Here is a 24,364-nt window from a genome sequence, read left to right on the forward strand (position 1 = left end):
ATGAGAATGCTCAGAATGGCTCGGTCGTTTCTGCAAGAGTCTTGGTGCACCAAATGAAGCTCAGCACGTGCTTGCATACCATTCACTATGTGATCAGCTGGCGTATGCATGTGCCAGCCAGCCAGATGTACCGTTTCGTTGTCAAAGGTCAAGGTCGGGGCTTTTATCTTCATTGCCTCTTCATACTTCACGTCGAACGCCGGGCCTGCTTTCACATTCAGCACGATTTTAACTTCGATGTTCATTATGTGAGTATAGAATTACCAAAGCGCTAGTTCTTGAATCTGCCCGTTATCTTGCCTGAATAGTTCATCGTTGGAATATGACTCTATGACATGCCATTATGAAAACTAAGCGCAATAGGTGATTACTGCGTTCCGTTCCGACAATGACGCCAAGGAGCATGGTCTCCCCATTCTAATGCTTCGCCATATGTGCAGCTGTTGAGCTCTGGCTGCGGATCGCCTAGACTGTGCAACACGGACCGCCCGCTATTACATTTTTTTTTTTTGTGGCACAAGCAAGTGTGGAACGCCCAAACATGATAGCACAAAGAAAGATGTGTAGGAAAATCATCGCGAGTAGAAAGCAAGTAGGATTGAGATTGACAATAGGATCTTCGTATGCTCAAGTCAAAACTTGTAGGAAGGATCATAGGAAACCTGGGTTTGGTGTAGGAGGACTAGAGCTTTGAAGGCGGAGGTTGAGTTGAATCGAGTCTCTAGCAACAAAAACGAAGCCCCGTGAAATTTAGTTGAGTGCACTGGCATGCCCATGGGGGCTCGCAGGATGCACTTGCTACTTCACTTGGATTTGGTTCACGGCTTGGATCCTTAAGGCAACTCTGTCAACACAGAATGTAACCACCTGCAAAAATCACCTGTACATGGTGCAATCTGATCCAGCGTCGGATGTGCCATCCAGAAGGTCTCGCGATAGCGCAAATACAGGGCGAGTTCTCAGGAGTTGTGCAGTTCCTCGATCGGGACTTAGAATGACTGGTCTGTATTAGAAGATTGGGTTGGGCTGCAAAATCTGAGTCTATTCCCCATGTTGCTGATCAAGGTATGGTTGCCTTCAGTATTGTTTCGATCTAAGTTGAGCCTCCAATTGCGCGGAACTCTCTCCATCTGTACCTGAAGGTTCTGGGGCTATAGCGGGCCGTTTCCAGTGTTTTAAGTTCCCTGCTTGCAGTTAACTAGCTGTTACTACAGTGGCAGGGGTCACTAAATTGGCGGGCCTGAGGCGCTGTACCGACACATTCCAACCATATTTACTGGGAACTTCCGATACCCCTTACCCTGCACTCCAGGGCTTGCAACTTGCCAATCAATTTTTCGTCCACTCAGCAGCAGCGATCCCTTTCACATCCTGAAGTGAGGCACCTATCGACCGGCATGCTCGTCTTTCACTCATACATCTCAACAATAATATTGTGATGAATACATCACAATGCGCACAAGAAAGGCAAACAAATCCAAGCGCTTCAGCTACACAGAGGCATACTCTGATGAGAGTGAGGATGAGAGCGACACCCAAGAGGCCCAAGAGGCAGGCGAAGATGTCGACTTCCAGGAGCCGGAACCTGATGGGGGAAGCCAGGATGCCAGCGATGAAGATGTGGTTGATGAAGGTGTCGAGAATAACAAAGTGGCGGGAGATGATTTGTCGGTGGGCTCGGGTGAAGCTGTCAACGACGAGCTGGTAGATGTCGAGTCAGATGGCGAAGGCGAAGTCGATCTTGATGAGGTAGAGAGCCCGCCTGGGAAAGCGGGCCCTAGAAGAGGCAGGCTGAGAAGGAAGTTGCTCAAGCGAGGCGTCGTCCACGCCATCCCAGCATATCCGACGGAATTGCGCAACACACGCGTCTACGAGGGGCCTCTCCAGCGATCGACACGAGGCATGAAGCTGCTCGAGGTCCTTTACGGTCCAGACCCCGGCCATATCAAGGTCGCCCAGGGCATGTTGAATAAATGGTTCAACCACCAGGTCTTGCCGGTTCGAGGCTCCGACGACGGCGGTCTGATGCAGAGCCCGTGGCTCGCGGACGATTACGAAGAGAAACAGAGAAATTGGACCAGGTCGTGGTATGACAGGTACAGGGCGGGAGATGGCAAACTGCAGCGGTTGAGGAAGATTAGACAGGATCACGTCGATATCTTCAAGCCTCCAATGACTGAGCTCGTATGCCTGGTCGGCCGGTTCAACAATCAGAAACAGATACGTACACGATATGGATCTGCTCATCCTGTCTCAGAGACCGGCGAGCTCTGGCAGGCGGCCGAGGCCACATCACAAAACTCCACCCCACCGCCACCACCACCGAAAGGCTGGCTGTTTGACACGGGCGGAATCCCTCTCGCCATTGGCTGGGCACCCCTGATAGGTCATAGAGAACAATTTCTGGCCGTGTGTACAGTACCATTCTCAGACCAAGATCGTAAGGACGCCGACTCGCCCGAGGACGATCCTGAGGAGAAGAAGAAGGGCAGTGTCCAGATTTGGTCTATCCCTTGTCACAAAGAGGGGGCCAGCGATGCTCGCCTAGTCCATTCACTTTCGTTCGACTGGGGCCGGCCCAAACGATTACAATGGTGCCCAGTTCCTTTATTAGACGACTCGAAAATAGGCATGCTCGCCATCATCTGCGCTGATGGACAGGCTAGGGTCATTGAGGTGTCCAAATCAACTCCAGGTCAAGAGAACTACGGTAAGCAGGCCATTTAGCGTCCTAATGATGCTGAATTCTTTCATACTAACAAATTTCTGCCAGATTGGATCACCTCCCCGGTAGCAACCTTCGGGATCACGGACGAGTACGCCGTACACGCTACTTGCCTTACCTGGGTCAACACGAACCGCCTCTGCCTTGGGCACTCCGACGGCTCCATCACTCTCTGGTCCATCTATCCACAGCGGCTCCTCACTCGCCACGCCGCACATACCAGCCAAATACTCGACATTGCAAGCGGCTTCCCGTCGCACCCCTACCATATTGCCACCGTCCCCATCGGCGGCAGTCCCACCCTCACGGACCTCAACCTCCCCAGCGCCGAGACCACATACATCCCGCTCTCCAACTGTGTCAACTTCCAGCCAAACCTTCTTGACTGGAACGACCACCTACAAGGCTATTTAGGCATCTCCCCCAGTGGAATGCCGCACAACATCTCCATCGGTTTTACTCATATACGCCACTTCGTGCAGAGCCGCACGCTGATGACCACGCCGAGCTTGCCAATGTGTCTGGCGGGCGGGCGGACGCACCCGTTTACGCTGGTCGGCTGTGCAGACGGGAGCCTCTGGGCGTTCAATCCGCTGCGTGTGCTCACTAAAGAGCGCGGCGATAGGGTGCACAAACTCAAGGTCCTCCAACATGAGTTCCGCCCTCCCCCACAGACAGGCACCGCTACCGCCGCCAGGGCCGCCCAAGACATCCGTGGTGCCGCGCGTATCCTACAAGGCTTCCGCCCGGAGTTCAACAGCAACCCCCGCGCATCGGAATTGACGCGAGAACTCAACAGGAGGGAGGCCGCCGCCAAGGCTAAGAGGCCGAAGAGCAAGAACCCGAGGAGGAGAGCGGCGGGCCAGCAGGAGGAATTCGAGCAGGGAGATAATGGGCTCAGACTGGAGGAAGAGCTGGCGTTGCTGAAAGAGACAGAGAAGACTAAGGTCGTGGTACATGAGGCTCTGACGAGAATCACGGCGGCGGCGTGGAACCCAAATGTCGAGCACGGCTGGTGGGCGGCTGCCGCGATGGGGAGCGGGCTAGTCAAGATCATGGATTTGGGTCTCAAGGGATGGAACCTTGAGGAAGGCTCAACAGGAACCGTGTAGAAACAGAATATCTTGACACTGGCCGTGAATGAATGAATGCGACGAGAATGTCAACACAGAGGAACCAGAAGTGTATGTGCTGTCGCAGATGAGCGTGAGTCAACGTTGACACCCACAAGCGCAGGAAATCGAATCATCAAATTCTATTAATACACACATATCTACCTCTAGAATATACGTCTACGGTGCTTCTTCCACCCTCTATGCGTCCTGCAGTGTAGAGTCCACAATCTAACAACGTGCACCAAGGGCACCGTGATGGAAATCGAACGCCTGTGTCATGCCATAGAGATGCGACGCAGCAGCGAACAGAATCAAAACGTGAAAGATCTGGTGCGAACTGCCCCAGATGTCGAAGGTCTTGGGAAACATTCTCTCGGGCCAGCGTATCTGTATGTTCGCACGTTAGACTCCTGGGCGTGAACAGTCACCCTCGTAGCAGCACACCGATGTTCACTTACAGCGTAGAGGAACGCGCCAGAGATGTACAGCGCGCCCTGCAGCACAACCCAGCTGAGCCCCATCCTTTCATCAAGCTCGCTCCATCCGTACATTTTCAGGCCGTGGATGACGGGAACGAAACTGGAGATACCCAGCCCGACGAACATGAGGGCACGGTATGGTCTCCAGGCGGGCGTCCGGAATGTTTCGACCCAGGAGACTGCCAGACAGCCCAAGCCGAGGGTAGAGATCTGTGAGATTATAGAGTCAGAACCAAGATATCACTTTGTGTTTTGTTGAAGGAGTAAGACCCTACCCCAGAAAGATAGACCTCCAGCAGCCTCGGATGGCAGTAGAACCCATAGTACAGCGCAGGCACATAGCTGCCCATAATCAAGAACACGATCCCGCTATAATCCAACTTGTTCCCCCACTTGGCCACCTCCGGGCTATGGTTACAGAGCGCATGATATGTCGCGCTCATACCCAGGCAAGAAAAGGCCCCCGCGAAGAAGCAGCCAAAAGCCAGCACATCCGTCGCGGAGGCAGTCGAGTACCGCGGGATGATGATGGTCTCAAAGAGGTACAGCGCGGTCACGCCTAGGATGGTGAAGAGAATTGACCCGAGTAGATGGGTCCAGATGTTGACGGACTCGTTGTGCAGGGCAAAGAGCGACTGCAGGGAGCGCCGGTAACTGTTGCTCGTGGGTCGGTATCCCGTGTAGATGAAGCCATTGTCGCGTCGCCAGTCGGGAAGGTCGTCCCATGCCCAGAGCAGGGCCGACTCGATCTTCTCCTCGACGGCCTTGACAGCGTCAAGAAGACCAGCAGAAGAGTGGCTGTTCGATGACGAGAGTGAGGAGCCGCGGCGCCTGCGGAGGTTTGACTGGGCGTCGTCGAGAGCCATGATTTTTGCTTTACTATCAGGGCTGGCTGTCGTGCACTAACAATGGAAATAATTCAAAACTTAATAGCATGATGTCATTGTCATTTTATATATATGGTGAAAAAGGCGATGGGGTGGTTTGTTGGGATTTACACATGCGATTGGATGTCGAACCGCACCATCCGAGGTCAACAATATCTACGGTTGTAGGCATGTCAGTCAGCATAAGTCGTTCAAATAACATTTGAGTTGGCACTGTGTCTGGTAGGCACTCGGTGCCCAGACTTGTGGCGGCCCCGGGTGGCTGAATCCATATTGCTAAGAGAAGTACAGTGTGATACAGTGCTTGACACCGTATGGGCCAAGATCATCCGACTCTGTGTTTTGTGCAGAATTTCGATACGTAAAGTGAAGCCTTTTTGCATGGATGGCATGCATAAGTAGTCGTCACAAATTGAAAAGCCCAGTAACACGTCAAGGGGGGATTTTGAGCGTCCAAAGGCGTCTCGCTTTGATATCGTCGTGTCCACAGTCCCATCCGACAGTCCAGTCAGAGGATATGCGGTCCAGTTTTACCCACGAGTATGTTCACCGACACATTTGTTGGCTGCCGCATCAAGATTGTAGGCCAACGATCTTGCTCTCTTGTCTTGAAATTCAGTGTGCCCAGCGCCTTGCTTCCTATCATTCCACAATATAAATCTGCGCGTCATGAAACGTGTCTCGCTTCCGCTTCAAAGGTTCGCAAAGACGTCTTAGGAGGCATGTCCGTTTATTTCTTGCCGCTCTTCTTAATGCCCTGACCGCCAGTGTTCAGCGGCCCCTTCTTTCCACCAGCCGCTGCGGCCAACTCCTTCCGGGCCTTCTCCTCTGTAATTGCCATGTATTATTAGTCGTTGTGTTTGGGACGCATGGGAGTTGCGGCCACTGAGGCCAAGGGGGATCGTACCAGCCTTCTTCTTCTCGAGGAAGGCCTTATCTTCGTCGTCGAGGTCCTTGTTCTGCTTCTTGGGCGCCTTCAAGGGCTTGGCCTTGCCACCTGTGTGCCATTGTCGTCAGCACAGTTGTACGTTTTGTGTCGCCGAGACAGGAATACACTGACCTTGCCTGTCGGAGCCACCCATCGTAATGTATGTTTGGTATTGTACCAAGTTCGTCACGTGGATCAGAGAGACGTCAGAGTGGACAAAGTTGAGGAGAGATGAGTAGGATCTTGCGGTGAGGAGGATGATTCGAAAGAGAAAGAAACGGCCTCTGCGGCCTAGAATCCCATGGCCCTTTCACCTGTCAAAGAATCGTTGCCCCACTGCAACTCCCAGGCGGCATAATGCCTTATCGATAAGTGCTGAGTCAGACATCAGAACCGGCGCGGGTCGATGAGCCCAGCGCGCAAGCTTGACGTCGACTTGTTGCCTCGCCATCACTTTCCCCCTCTCACTAATTCAACTTTTCTTGCCGTATCAGTCACCTTCGTGATCATCGCCACCATCAACTTTGCTCATTAACCACTCTAACCACCTCAAGACATCTCCTCTGAAGAACTCTGAAGAAGAGCCATCGACGACGACCTGCTCCGGACCATGTCCTGAGTCTACGAAGAGTTGACAGGATTGATCCGGTTGGCCTCTATTTCTCCTGCTTGCTACTCGGCAAAAGCACTCGAACTTGACTGACGCGTCCATCTTTTCCCCAAAAAAAGTTAGAGGATCATCCTTACCTGCTCCACGCGACACGACATCATGTCGAGCAGCTCCGACGAAGGCGAGATCAGGGAGAACGGAGTTGAGGATTCCAAGGCATCTACACTGCCTCGTGTTGATGGAAACGGTGTTGACCGTCAGGACAGGAGGGCTAGACCCGCACGCTCCCCCGACCGGGCCGAACACCAATCTCGACGACCCCGTTCACCTCGCGGCTACAAGAGATCTCGCGATGACGACGCCGACTCCTATCGCCGAGGTGGCAGACGTGGGGGTCCCGACCCGCGACGATTTCGCGTCCACTACGAAGATGCGCCGTCCCCTCGCGATAGGCATGCCTACGAAGATCCAGACCGTCCGGTCTCTCGAGGCACCTACGACGACCACCTAGACCGCCCCTCCAACCAACGCTTCCGCGACTCTCGAGACTACCCGTCGTCCAACTCTCGGTACGACGATCGCGACCGCGACTATGGCCGATCTGAGAAGCGAACACGCACCCGAAGTCCTTCGCCGTCTCGAGGCGGCCGCAGCAATGGAAAGGGAAGGCCCAATCGGAACCGATGGGATGCCGAAGGCGCTGCCAGGTCTTATCAAGGCCAGCAGGCTGCATCTATCAAGTACAGTTCCCAGACTGCCAAACAAGTACGGGATGATACCGCCAACCGGCGGCCTCCTGCGGCTGAAGCTAGAGATTTTTCCAAAGACGTTGCTAAATCTGATCAAGGTGCTACGGATGAGCGCATGGCTAAGAAGACCTCACATTTGCATTTGAAGTATGACGCGCCCCATCAGCGTGACCGAACGCACGGTAGCTAACACGTCAAACAGCGACTCGCCCAGCACTTCCAAGAAGACGACGGAAGAGCCAGACCATGATTGGGAGGAACCGAAGCCCCTTGACGAAGAAGCCGAGATTGAGCGGCGCAGACGTCGTCGGGAGGCACTCCTCAGAAAGTCTCGTGCTTCGACCCCTCTGCTTGTTCAGGCTGTCCAAGCTAACAAGAATGACTCGAAATCCGAGCCTCTCTCCGTGATCACCTCCCCACAGAGGACTCCCCAAACTCCTGTTTCGGGTAAGCACCACACCATGCCTCTGCAGCATTTAGAAGCACATTGCTGACGATTCAGACATGCTTTCACCTACCGGACGCGCTGAGGCGAGCATGTCTCCAGAATCCCTTGACATCGCCAACGACGGCGACCTGATCAACCATCATGCCAAGGCGAAAGCTGCCGAGGAAAATGGTCCATCGGCGGCTGACTACGATCCGACAGTCGACATGCGTGAGGATGAGCGCCGCGATGAGATGCGCAATGGCGTAGTTGGCCTGCACGGTGAGGATCGTCGAGAATCCCTAACTTCCAATGGTCAGGACAAAGACGAGCCCATGGAGACGACCGAAGCAAGCAAAGCAGAGGACGACGATGACTTCGATATGTTTGCCGAAGATTTCGACGAGGAGAAGCTTGCAGCACCCAAGTCAGCCCCCAAGGCCAAGGCACCCACGGAGGACCCGGTTGCGCTGCAAGGAAACAAGGCCGGCGGCATTCTTGAGGACGACGACAAGGACGGATATTACAAACTTCGTCCGAGTGAGATAGTAAACGGCCGCTACCAGATCCAGTCCAGCCTTGGAAAGGGAATGTTCTCGGGTGTGGCGCGCGCCACAGACATTACTACCAGGAAGCTGGTCGCCATCAAGATCATGAGGAACAACGATGCCCTGAAAAAGGGCGGTTTCACGGAAATCGCTATTCTTCAGAAGCTCAACTCGGCCGACCCGGACAATAGGAAGCATATCGTCAAGTTCGAGCGGTCATTTGAACACAAGGGCCATCTATGTATGGCATTTGAGAATCTGAGCCTGAACTTACGAGAAGTGCTGAAGAAGTTTGGCAACAATGTTGGTATCAACCTTGTGGCGACGAAGGCATATGCGCACCAGATCTTTCTGGCCCTGGGTCACATGCGCAAATGCAGCATCATTCACGCCGACTTGAAACCCGACAATATCCTGGTGAGTTTGCTTCCTATTTCATGCAAACTGACATGCTCGGGCTGACAAGGCTTCGCAGGTAAATGAACAGCGGAATGTCCTCAAGATTTGCGATCTGGGAACCGCTATTGATCGATCAGACGCGGCCACAGCTCACAACGAGGTTACCCCCTACCTCGTCAGTAGATTCTATCGAGCTCCCGAGATCATTCTGGGCATGCCCTACGACTACGCCATCGATATGTGGTCCATCGGGTGTACCTTATATGAGCTCTACACCGGCAAGATACTGTTCACAGGTGATAGTAACAACCAGATGCTACGGGCCATCATCGAAATCAGGGGCAAGATGAGCACCAAGCTCTATCGCCGGGGCTCGCTCTGGACAATGCATTTCGACGAAATGGGAAATTTTATTAGTCAGGAAAGAGACAAGATCCTAGGCAAGGTACGTCGCATCAATTTGGTCTTTTTTCCACATAGTCTTCTCCAGTCCAGAAGCGTCAACGCTGGCGACAACCCGGAGGAAGCGAGTTGGCTGCTCGGTGGCGGATCATTCTATTCTGGACGATTTGGACTTCCCTTTGGTTCGGTCAGAACGGCAATGCAGAGCAAGTGCACGAAATTCATGCAAGCGAGCGCAGTGGCTTTTCAGCAACAATGTCCAGGTACCAATCTTATGGCTTGTCACTGGAAGCCCTGTACCACGCGCATGGAGTCTGTAGGCGCTGAGCCCTGGGCTCACCGATGTGGCTACGGAGCATGGCAAGTGTCCGGTATTACCACCACCACCACCACCACCATTCATCCTTCTTCGCTGCTGCGGCCTGTTCAGGTAGCCTGGTGAGCTTATGGCGCTCATCCTGCATCGCCCTCTCTCCAATCACTTATGCTGTACCAACTCCCTTAACATTTCGGCGATTTGAACCACGCACGAAAGAGAACGAGAGTCCGCTAACACGCTCCTCACCAATGCAGACAACGGTCAGGATTTTACCTGTAGTGAAACCCACTCGCGACCTCCGCACCCGCCTCATGGCTGCCTCCAGTGGCATGGACGAGGCAGAGGCTAGGCACCTCAATCATTTCTACGATCTACTGGATCGCTGTCTGGCTGTGAACCCCGATAAGAGGATCACGCCCTCGGAGGCTCTGCGTCATCCGTTCTTTCAGGAAAAGATTGGTGCGTCCTCACGGCGATGAATGCGATTGGGGCATTTAGCTAGAGGTGGGTTTTGCATAGCTTCGCGTTGTGGGTTGGTTCAAAATGGAGAGAACACACATTATTATCTTTAGATGCCTCGGGAAGCGAGAAATGTTTGTTGACAATCGGGATTTCTTGGCAGACTTAGAAACGCAGACAGGAACCCGAATACATGTGTTGATTGGTTCCATACTATGGTGTTGTGCTGAAATGTCATGTCTTGGGAAGATGAATGACTATCTCAGCATATCAACTGGCGCGACTTGGATCACACATCTCATGTCAAAGCTGTGAACATGCATTCCCATCTCGGCGACGACGAGTCATCCGGACCGACAAGGTGGACTTTCTATCCTCGTGGTATTCCCCAGTGGAGGTTGTACCACCTGGTCAAATTGGCCGTGGTGCATAACCTGTCCACGGAAACCAACAGCAGGGCTGGAGCAGAGCAACATAGTTCGTCACGCCGGGGTAGTACCGCAGCGGCAAGTCACTTATGCCTACAGGCAAGCTAACGTCAGAGGAGTCTATTGAGTCAGGCTCTCACAACAAAGCTACGATGACACGCGGAATATTGACCACCCTCTCTCTGGTCCGACGGCTACGAGCAGTCAGTCAACTGACTGGCGGCGTTCACCTTCCTTGATTACGGTGCGCCGGCGTGTGGGAGAGGACCTGTGGCGGGCATAAGTGCACGTCGTGTGATTCCGAAATGGATGTGCGCTGCCGCCTGTGGGTAGGCTCACCATCCAGCACATTCGGTTCGCATCGGCAGGTGCCCGATCCAACCATGCCAGCAGGTCCTTCAACGATCGGGCGACAACGTGCAGCTGCCAGGAACGGCCGAGATGAGAGCCAAGATCTGAAAGGCGAGTGAACAGGATGTGCACGTCATGAGGCTGGGAAAGTGTTGATTCCGACTCCGTCATCATCTCTCTTTTTGCCATGGGGTAGGGGGAGTACTATTGAGCCTCGTGGACCATCATCGTCTGCAAAGGGATCCGCCCGGCTGGAACGCAAACAAAGCTGAGACGCCGCAGCGACGATTGGTCACGAGACTGCCAACGTCCGCCCCCCCAGCTCTAAAATCAGCATGTAATCTGCACATTTGCTATTACCAACTACAAAGATCTGGGTCCTTTTTTTCTTCTCTCTTTTGTTCCCCTACCTCCGTCGTCATCAGTCGACGGATCCGTTGGAATCAGCTTATGGGAAAACTATGCCTCTGTCTGCATAAATATGGAGCACGCTATGGACCCGGACCCCATCTCACGGATATCAAGTATAGAAAATGACCAGGTACACACACACAACACGCTCACACACGCTCACACACGCTCACACACACACACACACACCGACCGAAGGAAAACAGCTGGCTAGGTGGTTGGATCGTGTGGAAGTGGCGCGTTGTGTGCCGTTTTACACATGTGTGACCGATTCGAAGATGAGGCGAAAAAGCTGTCGTTACACGGCTCGGGATGGATTTTCGTTGTCTTTGAAAGACACTTGCACACACCATCGGGACACATGGGACGGAAGGACAAGGAAGATATGACGATAGCACCACCACGATGTCTTTGTCGGCCTTTCTCTCGCCAAATGATGCGCAAGAACTCCAGTCTAGCCTCGCGTCACTCCCGCTCCATCAACCTTATCCTGCACCAGCGGCAGGCTGTGATCCCCAGTAGAACCGCAAGCTGCCAGGCGGGATGTTGAGCCGCAGACAATGCTCGGTATGCACCCACGGCATGGTAGTGCAAAATGAAGGGCCTGCGAGGCTGGGGCACACCACAACGGACGAGATGAGACGGGAGGCACAAAGGGGTAGGAAGGGGGTGACACATCACGAGACCTGTCCAACGGCATCTCTTCGCTTCACAGCTCGCCTGCAGCGACCGTACTACCAGCGAACAATCCAGCTCCCCACTTGACGGACATTTGACAACAGCACACCTGCCTTATTGGTCGGCACTACAACGACGGGGGGTCACAGGTGGAGGACGTAGGCATGTGGTAATTGTGGCTGCTTACCAACGTCTGCAACCGTCGAACGAAGCTCGGCGAAGCGCAGCAGTGTCTATGAGTAGGCCATTGCGTTTTTCTTTTTCTTCTTGCCTTCATCCTCTCTCTTTCCTTTTGATTCTACGTATGACCAAGACACGAGGGAGGCAACGGCCCAGGCTAATAATGGCCCGGAACGCGCGCAAGCGGTTAACAACAGTCAGGTGAGAAGTGACGAGAAAGGAGAGCGGGACCTAGTTTTCAAAGTGTCATATTGCTATTGCGGCTTGCGTCCGGTTTGAGACAGAGACATGTGGACGAGGCTGGTTCGTCGGTTCCGTTGTGGCCCTTTCACTTCAGTAGATCTCATTGGTCGCAGGTCGCTAGGGAAGTTATTGAGGGAAAACAAGAGAGGCTGAAAGGTTGCACTTTGTCTCGGGCCCTCTCTACACCGCCGCTGAAGGGAGGGGGAACTGCTGGTGCGTGCAGGGCGCCAAGGAAGTGTTCTTTCTTGGACGCCCAAAAGGTCAATGCGCAAGGAATGCGCATGAAGGAAGGAGGAAAAAGAACGAAAAAAGTCTAAATGCATGACACGGCGTTCAGTTTATCAGCCGCTTGGGAGCAGCGTCGATCGGAGCTGAGCTGGCCTGGTGACATGAAGTCATCCAAGCCTTCTGATACGAAGTGAACGCGTCCGTGTCCACGTCTCTATCTGTGTCTCTGCCTCGGTCTCGTCTCCCAAAGCGTCCGAGGCGGTTTCGCACAGATGAAGTCAAATCACATTTTAGTTTTCTCTCAGACGCCTCATCAATCGGTCGAACTTTTTAGCTGCGCCGGGTAGGGGGACAGTCCCCCGGGTTACCCGTACCCATGGCGCCATTCAGGTGAGCGTTCATCTTTCTTCCCGCGCTATTACTTTACATACTACTACTATAGACTATGTATGCTCACTAACACTATACTCCATCCATACACTCTGGTAAGCGCAGGACGCCTCTCCTTACTAGGTGCAGAACTAGTGTCTGCTGGTTCCAACGCTTCACCACGCTGCCACGCTTGCCAAACCGCTCTAAGCCCATAGCAGCCACCACTACGAGATGGTGGTGTTAACGTTGGCGTGATGGGTCGGCCGCCATCGAGATTCGAGGCCACGGGAGCCGCTTCACTCGGCCCCCTGGCACTTCATTCCCATTTGAACAGAGAGCAGAGAGAGAGAGAGAGAGAGAGAGAAAGAGAGGGCCTGTGCTGAACGCTTTCGTGCTGCTGCTGCTGCTGCTGATCATGATGAAGATAGCGACGGGCCAGCCCACCCACCAAGCTACGCTACTCCATTTCTCCAGCTCGCAGCACGCCGAGCCATTTCTCTTTTTGCTTAGCCTTCCAACCTCCCAGCCAACCAGAGACAAAAAGTGCGGTACTACCATGACCATGAATGCAGCAGAGCGCCAGAAACCCGCTCGGACCACATCTAAAAATCGATGCTAGGATTCGGGATCATCAGAATCCTTCTGTTCTGAGCTCGGAAACGAAACGCTGCCACGGCACGGGTTGCTGGTGATGGGTGGAGCCTTGGTTGAAAGGGTTGGTGGACTAGGATAGATGGATGGGTGGGGTGCCTTCTTTTTTTCTCACGAAGGCGCAGCCATGCAGGAAACCTTTGGGAAGACAATCGAGATTCTCGGGCTCCTACCTCCCCCCACGATCCCGTCCGTCTAGCTTAGTAGAGATGTCACACACTTGACCAGCTCGGTCGTGATGGCATGACCTCTAAATTGCAGAACTGCGTGATGGTGAGAGAAAAACAGCCCCATGTGCATTTCTTTTTTTTTCTTTTCTTCTTCCCTCCTAGGTAGTAGTATTGCCTGCGAACGTCAGCAGTGAATATTGTGAGGTCGCTTAATACGATCTATAAGCCCCCCCCCCCGTTCTTCTGTTCCCTGCCACGCCCAGATGGAGCCCTGGCCTTGACATCATTCCCGCCAACCCGCCCAGCCGCCCTGCGCCTCATCTTGAGAGCTGGAGATCTCACGGGGGGAAAGAGACCCCACTGAGGCGACAAAAAGTCGAGCACGGAGCTCTCCAAGATCTGTTCATAGAAATTGTGCATCAAAACATGGAAGGATCTGCTTGTACCACTATACTCTGGAACAGGGAGATCGGAATTCCAGCTCTTGTTCCGACACATTGGTTGTCGACTGCCGACTCGACGGAAAAACGAAAGCTCTTCCTACAATACTACTACTATTATGGTAAGCAGAACGCCACTGTCTGGTCCTCTGACATGCTGTTCTTTATGCGGCGCCCTACCGCTCACTGCCCTCTGTCTTCTTGATTGGATGGTTCTTGTCGCTTTCGTTGGCGGCAGTGATGATCAGCAAGGAACGCAAGCAAGGGTGGGCAAAGCAATCAACATTATGCGTTGGAAGCATGAATTTTGGAGGGGGCGGGGGAGGATAATCATCCCATCCACTTCAAGGGTCTGTTTCAACCTCAAAAATGCGGAGGACCTTTTATATCGATAACAAAGGACCGAGACGCCTAGAACGGGACCTCTCCCCCGATTCACGCGCATGGTCAGGACATATGGAGTCCCCCCTCCCTCCCAAAAACAAAGAAGAAGAATAAAGAGAAAAAGAGAAGAAAATCTGGGTTCCTCGGAATAATAGAACGTCGTTGTGGTAGTATTGGCAACCTCGAATAGAGTGCCTGGCACCTCGTGTCTACAAAGGTCAAGGCTGAGCAGGGTGGAGCCAGGGTGGCTTGCTGGCCCGTGGGTCTGTCACATATAGTATATAGATCGTTTACTACTATTACTATTACCTTGAATTGTGGAGACATGAAGGGGGGGGGAGTTGAGGAAAGATAGAGAAAAGAAAGAGGACTCTATGTAAGTATGTAGCGCAGTGCAACAAGAGTCCCGTCTGCGACCGGCCTCCCTTGGCAGGAAGAGCCGAGTCTCTGTAGCATGACGCAGCGCGGAAAAAGCCAAGACGGGCACCATTGTAGTGCCATGACTATCACCCAGCGCTGCGGGCCTTCCCTGGGGGAACACACACGGTCAGTGCGCTGTGAGCAAGGGCCCCGCCGGCGGGACAGAGTACCCTTTGCGTCACAGATCGGTGTCATTTCTGCCTTTTTGTGATGCTCTGCTGGGGTCGTCAGCATAGAAGAGAGGAAGCAGAGATCCCCCCTCGAGGCATGGTGGGATGGGACCATCAGACGAAGCTCGCCCGAAATTCTGAGGCGCAATCCTAACCAACCATCACACCTGCCCTGTAGGGACTGTCTGTCTTGTCCTGTCTGGTGGTCATCTGATGATCGTCTCTTTTTTTACATCCCGGGGGGAGGGGGAATTTAAACGAAGAAAATGGCCGTGTGCTGTTGTTAGAGAACAGAGGCCCTGGTCCCAGCTCCGCGACGAACCAAGAGCGGAGGTTTAGGGTTCCGAGTCGTCCGAAGAAAAGTATACCATACTAGTAGTGTCGACGGAAACAGGTGTTGCGATTCTCGTCGCCAACGAACCTTGGTTCTTCGCTGGCTTGAACCCTCGTTCAAATTTGACTTCATTCAGTAGTGATAACGATCCACCTACACGAGAGCCAGCCAACCGCAGCAGGCTTTGGGCTGTCACACGGGAAAAGACAAAGAAATTGTAATAGATCCACCCCCGACTTGTTCGGTTCAAAACAGGCAGTTCGAGTTTAAACCATGGCAAGCTCTCTGGCTCACACTCTATCTCAGGGCCCCCAAGTCGCGAAACAAGTTGCTGCACGATCTTCCTTGTGCGAGGTGTGTGGAAATAGATACAACAATTTGGGGGCCCCGAATCTGTGAAAACCATACTTGGGGCTTCAAAATTGTTGGCGCGATGTGCGCCCCCCCCCCCCCCCCTCCGCTCAGCGCTCCAGATCGTCAAAACCTCATACGTTGAAAAGCTCGAGCTTCCTTACAGAAGCATGATCATCCTTCCTCTTTTTCCTCTTTGCAGCCTGCAAAGCTTCTGCATACAGGTCACGAGGGGGGGGGGGCCGTGAGATTATGCTTTGCGGTCGCGGCATTGGCGCCGTCTGGCCCCTCCAGGTCCAAGACGTCAGCGGCGGTTGTCGTCTCGTCCTCGAAGGGGTGCAACGACGAATCAGATAGGCCAGTTTCAGCCCTTCCAGCCTGCTCCATATGGACCTGGGGCAGCGACCTGCCGCCGCTCCAGCGCGACCACTATACGTATAATTTTGCCACTCGATATTGATCGTCCCCTTCGTCATCATCGCGGAGAAATTATACGTAGTACGTAGCGCACGCACAGTAAGAACTACTACTGTATGCAATATCATCTTTCGAAACCACTTATTGTGACCTGAAGAAATAGGAGTGATTGGCCAGGAGCGATCGGGGAATGATGCGCCCTTTGGAACGTGAAGCTCGTGATTCTGGATCGCCACGAGACCCCACCACAGCTGCACTGGCGGATGAGAAAAGAACACTCCAAAAATATTAATGCAGCCCGAAGATGGTCTCGATGATTCCAGATTGGCGGTTGCAATTTCATTAGTAAATTACAAGGTGGTGTTAGTGGCTTAGCGAATTTAGACTACCACAGCGACTATTGTATGCAAATGAACGGCCTCTGGCGCCCTGAGGGGGTGAGTCGTGTGAGGTTGCAACGAGGTAATTCCGGACGTAGCCTTCTGAAAACGCACGACCCTCCGAGATTGCGACAACCAGTTCAACCCTCCCCCCTGGGGGCCAAATTTTGGTGCAAGAACGCCACAGCAATGTTTGTGGCTGAGAACAGCCCTTCCCCCAAAAACGACACTCATAGTGTGGCTCGACTGCCCTACGAGCTTCATAACTGGAGCGGCGGGTCATTAGCACGGGTGTAGTAATGGACCCGTGGAGGAGGAAAGACCCAGATCCCTAGCTCACAGAATGCTCCTTCCTACCCCAATTGGAAAATAAACAGTGGTTGGGGAAAGAGAGCAAGAAAAAGATGATGGCACTCTTTTCCTCAACACCACCTATCCTGTCAAAATTTCTTTCTTTGGCGAGATCAACCATCACAATAACTCACCATTTTTGACCAGCCACCTGGTTCTTTCTCTGCCATTCGCCCTCCCAAGGAAGATTGGGCTATCATCTCCAGATCTCTGACCTGTTCTCCACATTTGTTCCCACCAGCGGACGAACTTGCAATGCTGGCAATGCTATATGAGGCGGGGATGCAACCCTCGGACAAATTGCTGGATGCGACCCACTCTTCCTCCTCATAGTTCATTGGCCACCCTTACCACACCGTCAGAACCGTGCACCTCTCGTGGCACATCATGAAATAGAAAGGCAACAAGAGTCCTTGCCGAAAAGAGCGAGAGGTGTGGACGGAGAGGGAGGGGGAGACCATCTCGACAACCTGTGTGGACGCAACGACACCGAGTGGCGGCAGCTTAGTGCTGTTTTGTCCTGCAGCCTCCTGCAGGCTCTACTGCAGCGCCAAAGAATCCGCTTCATCCAACTGGACGGTATTCTCTTAGCCATCAGTTTCCTCGATTCATTGACTCACAGGCTTGTCGAATCGACGAGCTCTCCGTTGGACCCACTCACACCCTTTCGCCGTGACACGAGGCGGTCGTGGCGACCAAGACACGGGGTTGGTGCCCTTCCCTCTGTGTGCCGGGGTCCCAGTGAGCAAATAGCCCGTCTAATTAAGATGGGCAGACGCATGATTGATTGGCACACCAGCCAGCCGTGCCAGCGTCACTCGAAACTCCCTCAAGCAGGGGAGGGGGGCCCGCGGCCCTGTTGTGTCCCCACCCATCTTCTTCTTTTCTCGCCTGTCTAGATGTGGGCCCCAGACAGTGCCAGCACCCAACACACACCAAGACAGCCTCAGTTCTCGGTCTTCCCCTGCTTCCTCACCCCACCCTTCTCTTTCGGCATCCTGCGGGACTAGGATACTCCTGGCCCTTCTTGCTCATCACGAGGCTGCTACGCGAGCATTGGCTGCTTTGGCATCTGGCGCTGGTACTGGTCTGGCGACTCTTTAGCCAAACTTCAAGAGTCCCCAATATTGTCTGATTGCGATGAATAAGATTGATTGGCGACAGACTACTCCCAGATGACCCACAGCTGTTTTCCAGAACCAGGCCGTTGGACACTATCCCAAATTCGGCTCCAGAACCTATTGTGTATGGTACAGGATGTTCCGGAAGCATTATGGTGCACAGGCCGTCCTGCGTCTCTCTCAAGCGACAACACCACGAGAACTCCAGCGCGTCGCAGGCAGAAGGACATGGCTACACGTCTCCCATGACCACGCTGTCACGGTCTTCAAAGCCTTAGGGCCCGAGACGCGCGGGATCCCCGGAGAGCAAGAAGCAGAGAGGCCACTTTTGGCCACTTGTCATCACCAGCCGACGACGGTGGCCTGGGCAACTGGCCACGTCTCTGTCGTCTGGCCTTCGCTTTCTGTGTCATAACAATTTCATGTCATAACAAATACCCACCCGTTTGGCATGCCGCTTTGATAGCTGTGTCAGCGGTCTGAGATTTTGGGGCAGAAACAATCATGTCCAACCAATTGTCTCACCGGGGGGGCGAGACCTGGGCTCTGGAGCATTCCCCGAGACCCTCTTTCTCGCCTTGCCTTGCGACAAAAACAGGAGACCATAGGTCATCTTTTGCCCCGCGCGTCATTCTGTTCTAAACAGCACGGCCAGTTAGCGGCTGCAGCAAAAGCTGACCACACGCGGGCCCCAGGTTGCAACAGCAGCATTAGTTTAGTGGTAGGCCAGCATGCCAGGGCGACGACTCACCTTGGGGCTTCGTTGCCAAACCAGACCACTAGCAGGGCGGCAAAGAAGGGCGCATATCAGCTGGTTGTCAAAGAATTAGCCCATTACCCAGTGAGCACAGGCAACCGAGGAGCCCGTCTCAGAGGCCACGAGGCTGCCTCTGCAACAAACCCGGATGCAGCCCAGAGAGTTGCTCTCTGCGATCGCCACCTTCATGCTCGTGGGGCGGGCCTTGGACGAGAGGGAACGAAGGGACCGTCTGGGATACATTCCGTTTTCGTGCACAACACATGAGGAACGGGGGGAGGGGGATCTTGCACTTCTGGATTGTTCCTTACCTAAAGAAGATGACGACGCCAGCACCCTCCCGGGAGGTACTCCTGGTGCTGTTTGTGCCGATCCCCTGGTGTAGGAATTTTCGGCAAAGACACCACACCTCGTGTGCATAGTACTATTCTAAGTCCCCATCATCATGGGTTCACACCCTGACAAGGGGGTGTGGGTCCGAGAGTACCCACCCTGAGCAACATAACAGGCCCCACGCAACACACCCACTCAGCATTCCTGAAGGACTTTCGTTATGTACGGAGCAGGCCAGGTATCCATGCCGCATGCGACATGGGCCACGCACGGCGGCGAGATGTGGTACGTACCTGCTCTGCCAAGTACCATTGTACCATGGTTGCTGGCTGTCTGTTCTTGTGTTCTTGCCATGCTCCCCCCCCCCCCAAGAAGCTGGACCAGATATGTATCAGCGAGGCCCTTCATCTTCAAGTCTTTACGTCCAGCTTTCTCTTGTACGATCCATCTGGACGACTTCCTCGCGCCACCTCATCAACATCCACCTCTCACTGCAAGCAGTTCTCTCTCTCAAACACACATCGATTTACAGAACTGTCTGCTTCTTTCTTCATTGGACTTGATCTTTCTCCTCTGCACAGGATTGTCGCCTACCGTGGTTCGCAAGTCGCCTCTACGGACCTTCCATTGGAAACTGGACATACGTTACAGGTTATCGCCAACACCCTCTCCAAGTTTTGGTCTCCACAGGTTTTTCTCTCCTTCCAGGACCTTAGGATCTATCTCTCTATATGGTTCCATCCCCTTGGATCTGATTTCCTTTTTCTTCTGTTGAGTTTGGTCTTGTCCGAACCGACCCGTTCACGACCCACAGGGAAAAGGAAACCATTTCGGACCTCCGACCCGTCAACATGAGCTATGCACAACCTACCTACTTTCAAGCATACACTCCCCCCCAAACTCCGGCCCCTTACTACCAGCCGCCCCAGGTAGCTGCCGCTCCGCTGCAGCCAGGACCATATCAACAGCAACCTTTGACACCTCCTGCATCACCACCACCACCAACAACAACAACAACACGTTTTAGGCCTGCCGTTCCTGAGGACAGACTGGGTTGTGTCGTGGGTGGAAGGTTCCGTCTGGAAGAGGTTCTCGGAAGTGGTGCCTATGGTGTCGTCTACACAGCTACTGATGTTATCACAAATACTCAGTATGCTGTGAAGACGCTTCCCAACTTCAACCCCGATGGCTCCCCCTTGGACCAGCGACAGATTGCCTTTAAGACCAGGGAAATTCGCCTACACTGGATGGCCTCTTCCCACCCCAACGTCGTCTCCATGTTGAAGATCATCGACGACTATGATTGCACCTACGTCATTCTGGAGTACTGTCCTGAGGGCGACCTGTTCTACAACATCACGGACTGTGAACGCTACATTGGCGACGATGTCCTGGCCAAGCGGGTTTTCCTTCAACTCCTGGATGCTGTAGACCATTGCCATAACCTTGAGATTTACCACCGGGACCTGAAACCTGAGAATATCCTCGTGACGGACCAGGGAAACACAGTTAAGCTTGCAGACTTCGGGCTTGCAACGTCTTCAAGAGTATCTGAAGATTACGGTTGTGGTTCGACATTTTACATGTCGCCAGGTAAGCTCACTCGAAGCAGGCCAAAAAGCGAACGACTGCGACAGTCACCTGCAAACTCGGCCCGAACTCACCACCATCACACCATCACTACTATTCTCCCCCTACCCAAAGCCAACTAACATCTCACCTCGTTGTACAGAATGCCTAGATCTCTCAGGCCAAAGGGATTCATACTACTGCGCCCCCAATGATGTATGGAGCCTTGGAGTTATCCTGGTGAACCTCACTTGCGGAAGGAACCCGTGGAAGCAAGCCTCGTCCGAGGATTCGACCTACCGGGAGTACACACGCAATCCAGAGTTTCTAAAGACCATCCTCCCAGTATCTGATGAGCTGAACGACATCTTGGGTACTATCTTTACCCGCGATCCGGCCAAGAGGACCACGCTGCCCATCCTGCGACAAGCCATCCTGAGTTGCTCCCAATTCACCAGGCCACCACCATCTCTGTCATCTCATCAACAACCCTCGGCGCAGTTTGTTCCTCAGGACGCCATCCGGGAGGATGCTGTATGCGAAATGGAGGACTTCCCTGCCTCTCCTGCTTCCGATTCTTCCTCTGATGCGTCCTCTGATTCTGCCTCGGATGTGTACTCGGACTCGTCATCTGATGCGTCCGAAGATGATGTCGGTAGCACTTGGGATCTGTCAGCACGCCCCTCCCAACAGTCGAGCTTGGATGGCATGGACTACGATGACCGGGCTGTATGCAATAACAGCCCTGCCATCCCGCCCCAGCCTGTGCCATCTCAACCATCCGGCCCACTTGATCACCTCCAGCATTTCCCACAACCGGTTCCTGTTCAACAACATTGGCCAGTTCCTCAACCCATAGGTCCCATCACACTAGGCCACTGCGCACCACCACCGGTGGTTGGGTTGCCACAGCAGATCTGGGGTATGGTGGGAGGCATGATGAGGCCGTTCCTCCAGGCATCCCACTCCACAGCCATCCATTACCAGGTGTCTTTGCACTCTCAAGTCTCCATACCGGTTCCTGGTCTAGGTTTCTAGGTGCCAAAACTACTTCACTTCGCCTTGTATCAGTGTTTTGCTCGACTGGTACAGAAGAGTTGCCTCGTTGCAGCGGTATACATATACCATAACGGATTTAATTTTTTCTTGGTCGACTGAGGAAGTATTTGAACAAAATGATATAAAAAGGCGTGGCTTGGGGGAATCGAGTGTACAAAGCTTTCATTCTCTGTTTTGGGTCGGCTCAAGAATTCATTTTGGGGTTTTTTCCTTTTTTTTTTCTTTCAATCTTGTTCAGCATGGAGTTTCAGGATCTCTCGTCGGGAGGAGTTAGGAAAGGTCGGTTAAGGGAGTCTGCCGGCACAGGAACCATCACCAACAGAACTGGAGGCCATTTGAACTACGAATTTGTTCCGGCGCAAAGGATATGACCAGGATTCAGTCAGCTATTATGGACCGCGGGACTGGAGGCTGTCCCCCGCTTCCACCCCTCATGGAGGTACATTTTGATCCCAAAACTTGGCCGAGTTTTCAAAAAAAAAAAAAAAAAAAAAAAAAAAAAAAACCGATCGATGCAATTTCCAAGGGAGGACAATAGAGAAAGGGCTTATGGTGTGTCAAGGACAAAGACAGCTTTGTGCCTGGATTTTTTTTGGGGAGATACCACTTTCGTTTTGCGCACAGCCGAGAGCTGCATTTGGGAATTTGGGTGTGCAGGACAAAACCTTTCAAGAATTGATGAGCTATGGAATTTCGATGACGGGATTAGACATACACCGGTTAATTGGAAACTGGCAAGGCTGCTCACGCAGATTACCTATCGAATATACGTTTCACCGAACATACCCTCAAATGCCCCAGTAAATGTGGCTTTGATGATATACATTGAGAAAGTTGGAAGGCTCGAGGACCTGAACCTTGAGGTAGAAAAAGAAAAAATACATAATACACCTAACCTACCCACTGAACAATTTGTATGCTGCACGATTGAGACCTCTGGATGACACGTTAGTGTCAGTGGACTTGTGTGAAATGCGATGGTTTCGTCTAGATCATGGCCTGCCTACCTACCCCAATACCTTTCTACATATCTCAAAGATGGACGAAGGAACCGCGTTCACCCTGTCAGACCGCCAGACTGCTATCATGGCCTCTACCTCCCAATCGAAATTTCAACAATCATTGCACAGAGCTCTCTCTGCCCGTCTCACCACACACCCTCCCGGGTCCTCGGGACTCGCCAATTCGGACTCGCCAGCACTTCCTTTCATTATTTTTTTTTTATTTACTTTTTTTTGGCCTTGCAGTAGAAAAGAGTAAATCATGTCTTATTACGTCTCCTGATTTTACTTACCCAATGAAAATGCCAATCACCTACGTACACAGGCGTCATGCTCGTCCATCTCTATCTGCCGGGGCGACCAACAAAAAGTTGCACTTTTTTCTCTAAAACAACCAGCGATCCGCCCGTACCCTGCACATCGCACACCCTCACAACATGTACGCCAAACTTCCTTCCCCGAAAGAGGACAAGTCACCAGAGCGATTTATTTCAGCTGTGGCCAGTCCCGTGGGAGGGCCACACACCATCTTTCCGGACCGTTGATGTGCAGGAATGTGAAGAGAGAAAGAAAAATGGGCAGGGCGATCTCTGGGAGGGTGTGTGGCGGGTTTGATTGGCTGGAGACTTTTCGCCCTGCTTTTTTCTAGAGTCACATCGAGGGAAACGCTGGGCGTTGCTAGCGGGGTGGGAAGAAAAGGGTAAGCGAGTGAGTGGATTTTGGTGGTGGTGGGCTTGCTCTTTTGGCTGGCTGTCATACAGTGGTATTAGTGATCGCCCCCTATGCGCACACGGGCGCTCCCCCCCCCCCCCTTCTTCTCCTCCAGGGTAGACCAATAATATCAAAAGGCCATTGGCTCAGATGATTGTCTGGTAGGGCAGGAAAAGGGAGGCTGGCCTGTGGGGGTGAAAATTGTGTCATTATTTTATCACTACTGCCACCCTCTGGCGAGGGTTTTCTGCATTTCCTATTTGCTCGGGCATAGAAACAGGAGAAGAAAAAAAAGGGGGGGCTTTGTTTGTGCAGACCTGCAACCCAAGCTGCATGATGATTACAGGAAACGTGCATGAGAAGAGGAGCGCTTCTTTCGGCAAGAGTGGAAAATGAATGAGAAGTGAAGGGGGAAGATGTGAGTGGAAACCTCTATTCTGAGGTTAGGATTTCACTAATACGGCAAACAGAATAACAGATAACATTTGTGAGGCAAGCTAATTGCTATAGTAACATTCTAGGGAACAAGCGAGCCTCAGCCCGACTGGGGAACTAGCACGGCTAGCTGTTAGTGCCCGTGGGAGGAAAAGAAATAGCGTCCATGTGAATGAATTCACAACGACATGTCATCTGAAAGTGCAGTTTTGTCACACCAGACTCAAGCATATTCTCGTGACTATTCAGCCATAGACCGAGAGCTTGGCATATACACATGCATTTTGATTCACTCATGTATCAGCATCACCAGACAATAATGCTCATTTTCAATCTATGTATACTTTCTTTTCTCTCTCAGCTCACCCACTC

General features: G+C 52.8%; 6 protein-coding genes across 6 annotated transcripts; 4 read left to right on the plus strand and 2 right to left on the minus strand.

Annotated features, from left to right (window-relative positions):
* Window positions 1-1,452: 1,452 nt before the first annotated feature.
* M406DRAFT_254114 (uncharacterized protein) lies at window positions 1,453-3,837 on the plus strand (the record flags this gene model as incomplete). Its single annotated transcript, XM_040916940.1, has 3 exons — window positions 1,453-1,650; window positions 1,702-2,710; window positions 2,774-3,837. The coding sequence occupies 3 exons, from the start codon at window positions 1,453-1,455 to the stop codon at window positions 3,835-3,837; spliced, it is 2,271 nt and encodes a 756-aa protein (XP_040778144.1).
* A 129-nt stretch (window positions 3,838-3,966) lies between these two features.
* M406DRAFT_345320 (HlyIII-domain-containing protein) lies at window positions 3,967-5,284 on the minus strand. The gene is made up of 4 exons (XM_040922068.1): window positions 5,166-5,284; window positions 4,595-5,117; window positions 4,299-4,529; window positions 3,967-4,227 (listed from the first exon to the last, which is right to left on the minus strand). The coding sequence occupies exons 1-4, from the start codon at window positions 5,183-5,185 to the stop codon at window positions 4,069-4,071; spliced, it is 933 nt and encodes a 310-aa protein (XP_040778145.1). The 5' UTR covers window positions 5,186-5,284; the 3' UTR covers window positions 3,967-4,068.
* A 369-nt stretch (window positions 5,285-5,653) lies between these two features.
* On the minus strand, window positions 5,654-6,382 carry M406DRAFT_321493 (translation machinery associated TMA7). The gene is made up of 3 exons (XM_040919513.1): window positions 6,267-6,382; window positions 6,114-6,203; window positions 5,654-6,034 (listed from the first exon to the last, which is right to left on the minus strand). Exons 1-3 carry the CDS (start codon window positions 6,286-6,288, stop codon window positions 5,937-5,939), a joined length of 210 nt encoding a protein of 69 aa, XP_040778146.1. The 5' UTR covers window positions 6,289-6,382; the 3' UTR covers window positions 5,654-5,936.
* A 521-nt stretch (window positions 6,383-6,903) lies between these two features.
* Window positions 6,904-10,934, plus strand: M406DRAFT_345323 (kinase-like protein; the record flags this gene model as incomplete). Its single annotated transcript, XM_040922069.1, has 6 exons — window positions 6,904-7,591; window positions 7,680-7,940; window positions 8,041-8,885; window positions 8,944-9,312; window positions 9,843-10,047; window positions 10,906-10,934. The coding sequence occupies 6 exons, from the start codon at window positions 6,904-6,906 to the stop codon at window positions 10,932-10,934; spliced, it is 2,397 nt and encodes a 798-aa protein (XP_040778147.1).
* A 327-nt stretch (window positions 10,935-11,261) lies between these two features.
* M406DRAFT_101906 (uncharacterized protein) lies at window positions 11,262-12,692 on the plus strand. The gene has a single exon (XM_040914975.1). The coding sequence runs from the start codon at window positions 11,497-11,499 to the stop codon at window positions 11,785-11,787; it is 291 nt and encodes a 96-aa protein (XP_040778148.1). The 5' UTR covers window positions 11,262-11,496; the 3' UTR covers window positions 11,788-12,692.
* A 6,930-nt stretch (window positions 12,693-19,622) lies between these two features.
* On the plus strand, window positions 19,623-22,738 carry M406DRAFT_355493 (uncharacterized protein). Its single transcript, XM_040923190.1, has 2 exons — window positions 19,623-20,810; window positions 20,950-22,738. The coding sequence occupies exons 1-2, from the start codon at window positions 20,069-20,071 to the stop codon at window positions 21,822-21,824; spliced, it is 1,617 nt and encodes a 538-aa protein (XP_040778149.1). The 5' UTR covers window positions 19,623-20,068; the 3' UTR covers window positions 21,825-22,738.
* Window positions 22,739-24,364: the final 1,626 nt, after the last annotated feature.

The sequence above is a fragment of the Cryphonectria parasitica genome (assembly GCF_011745365.1).
Source record: "Cryphonectria parasitica EP155 unplaced genomic scaffold M406scaffold_3, whole genome shotgun sequence".
Taxonomy (NCBI): Eukaryota; Fungi; Ascomycota; class Sordariomycetes; order Diaporthales; family Cryphonectriaceae; genus Cryphonectria; species Cryphonectria parasitica.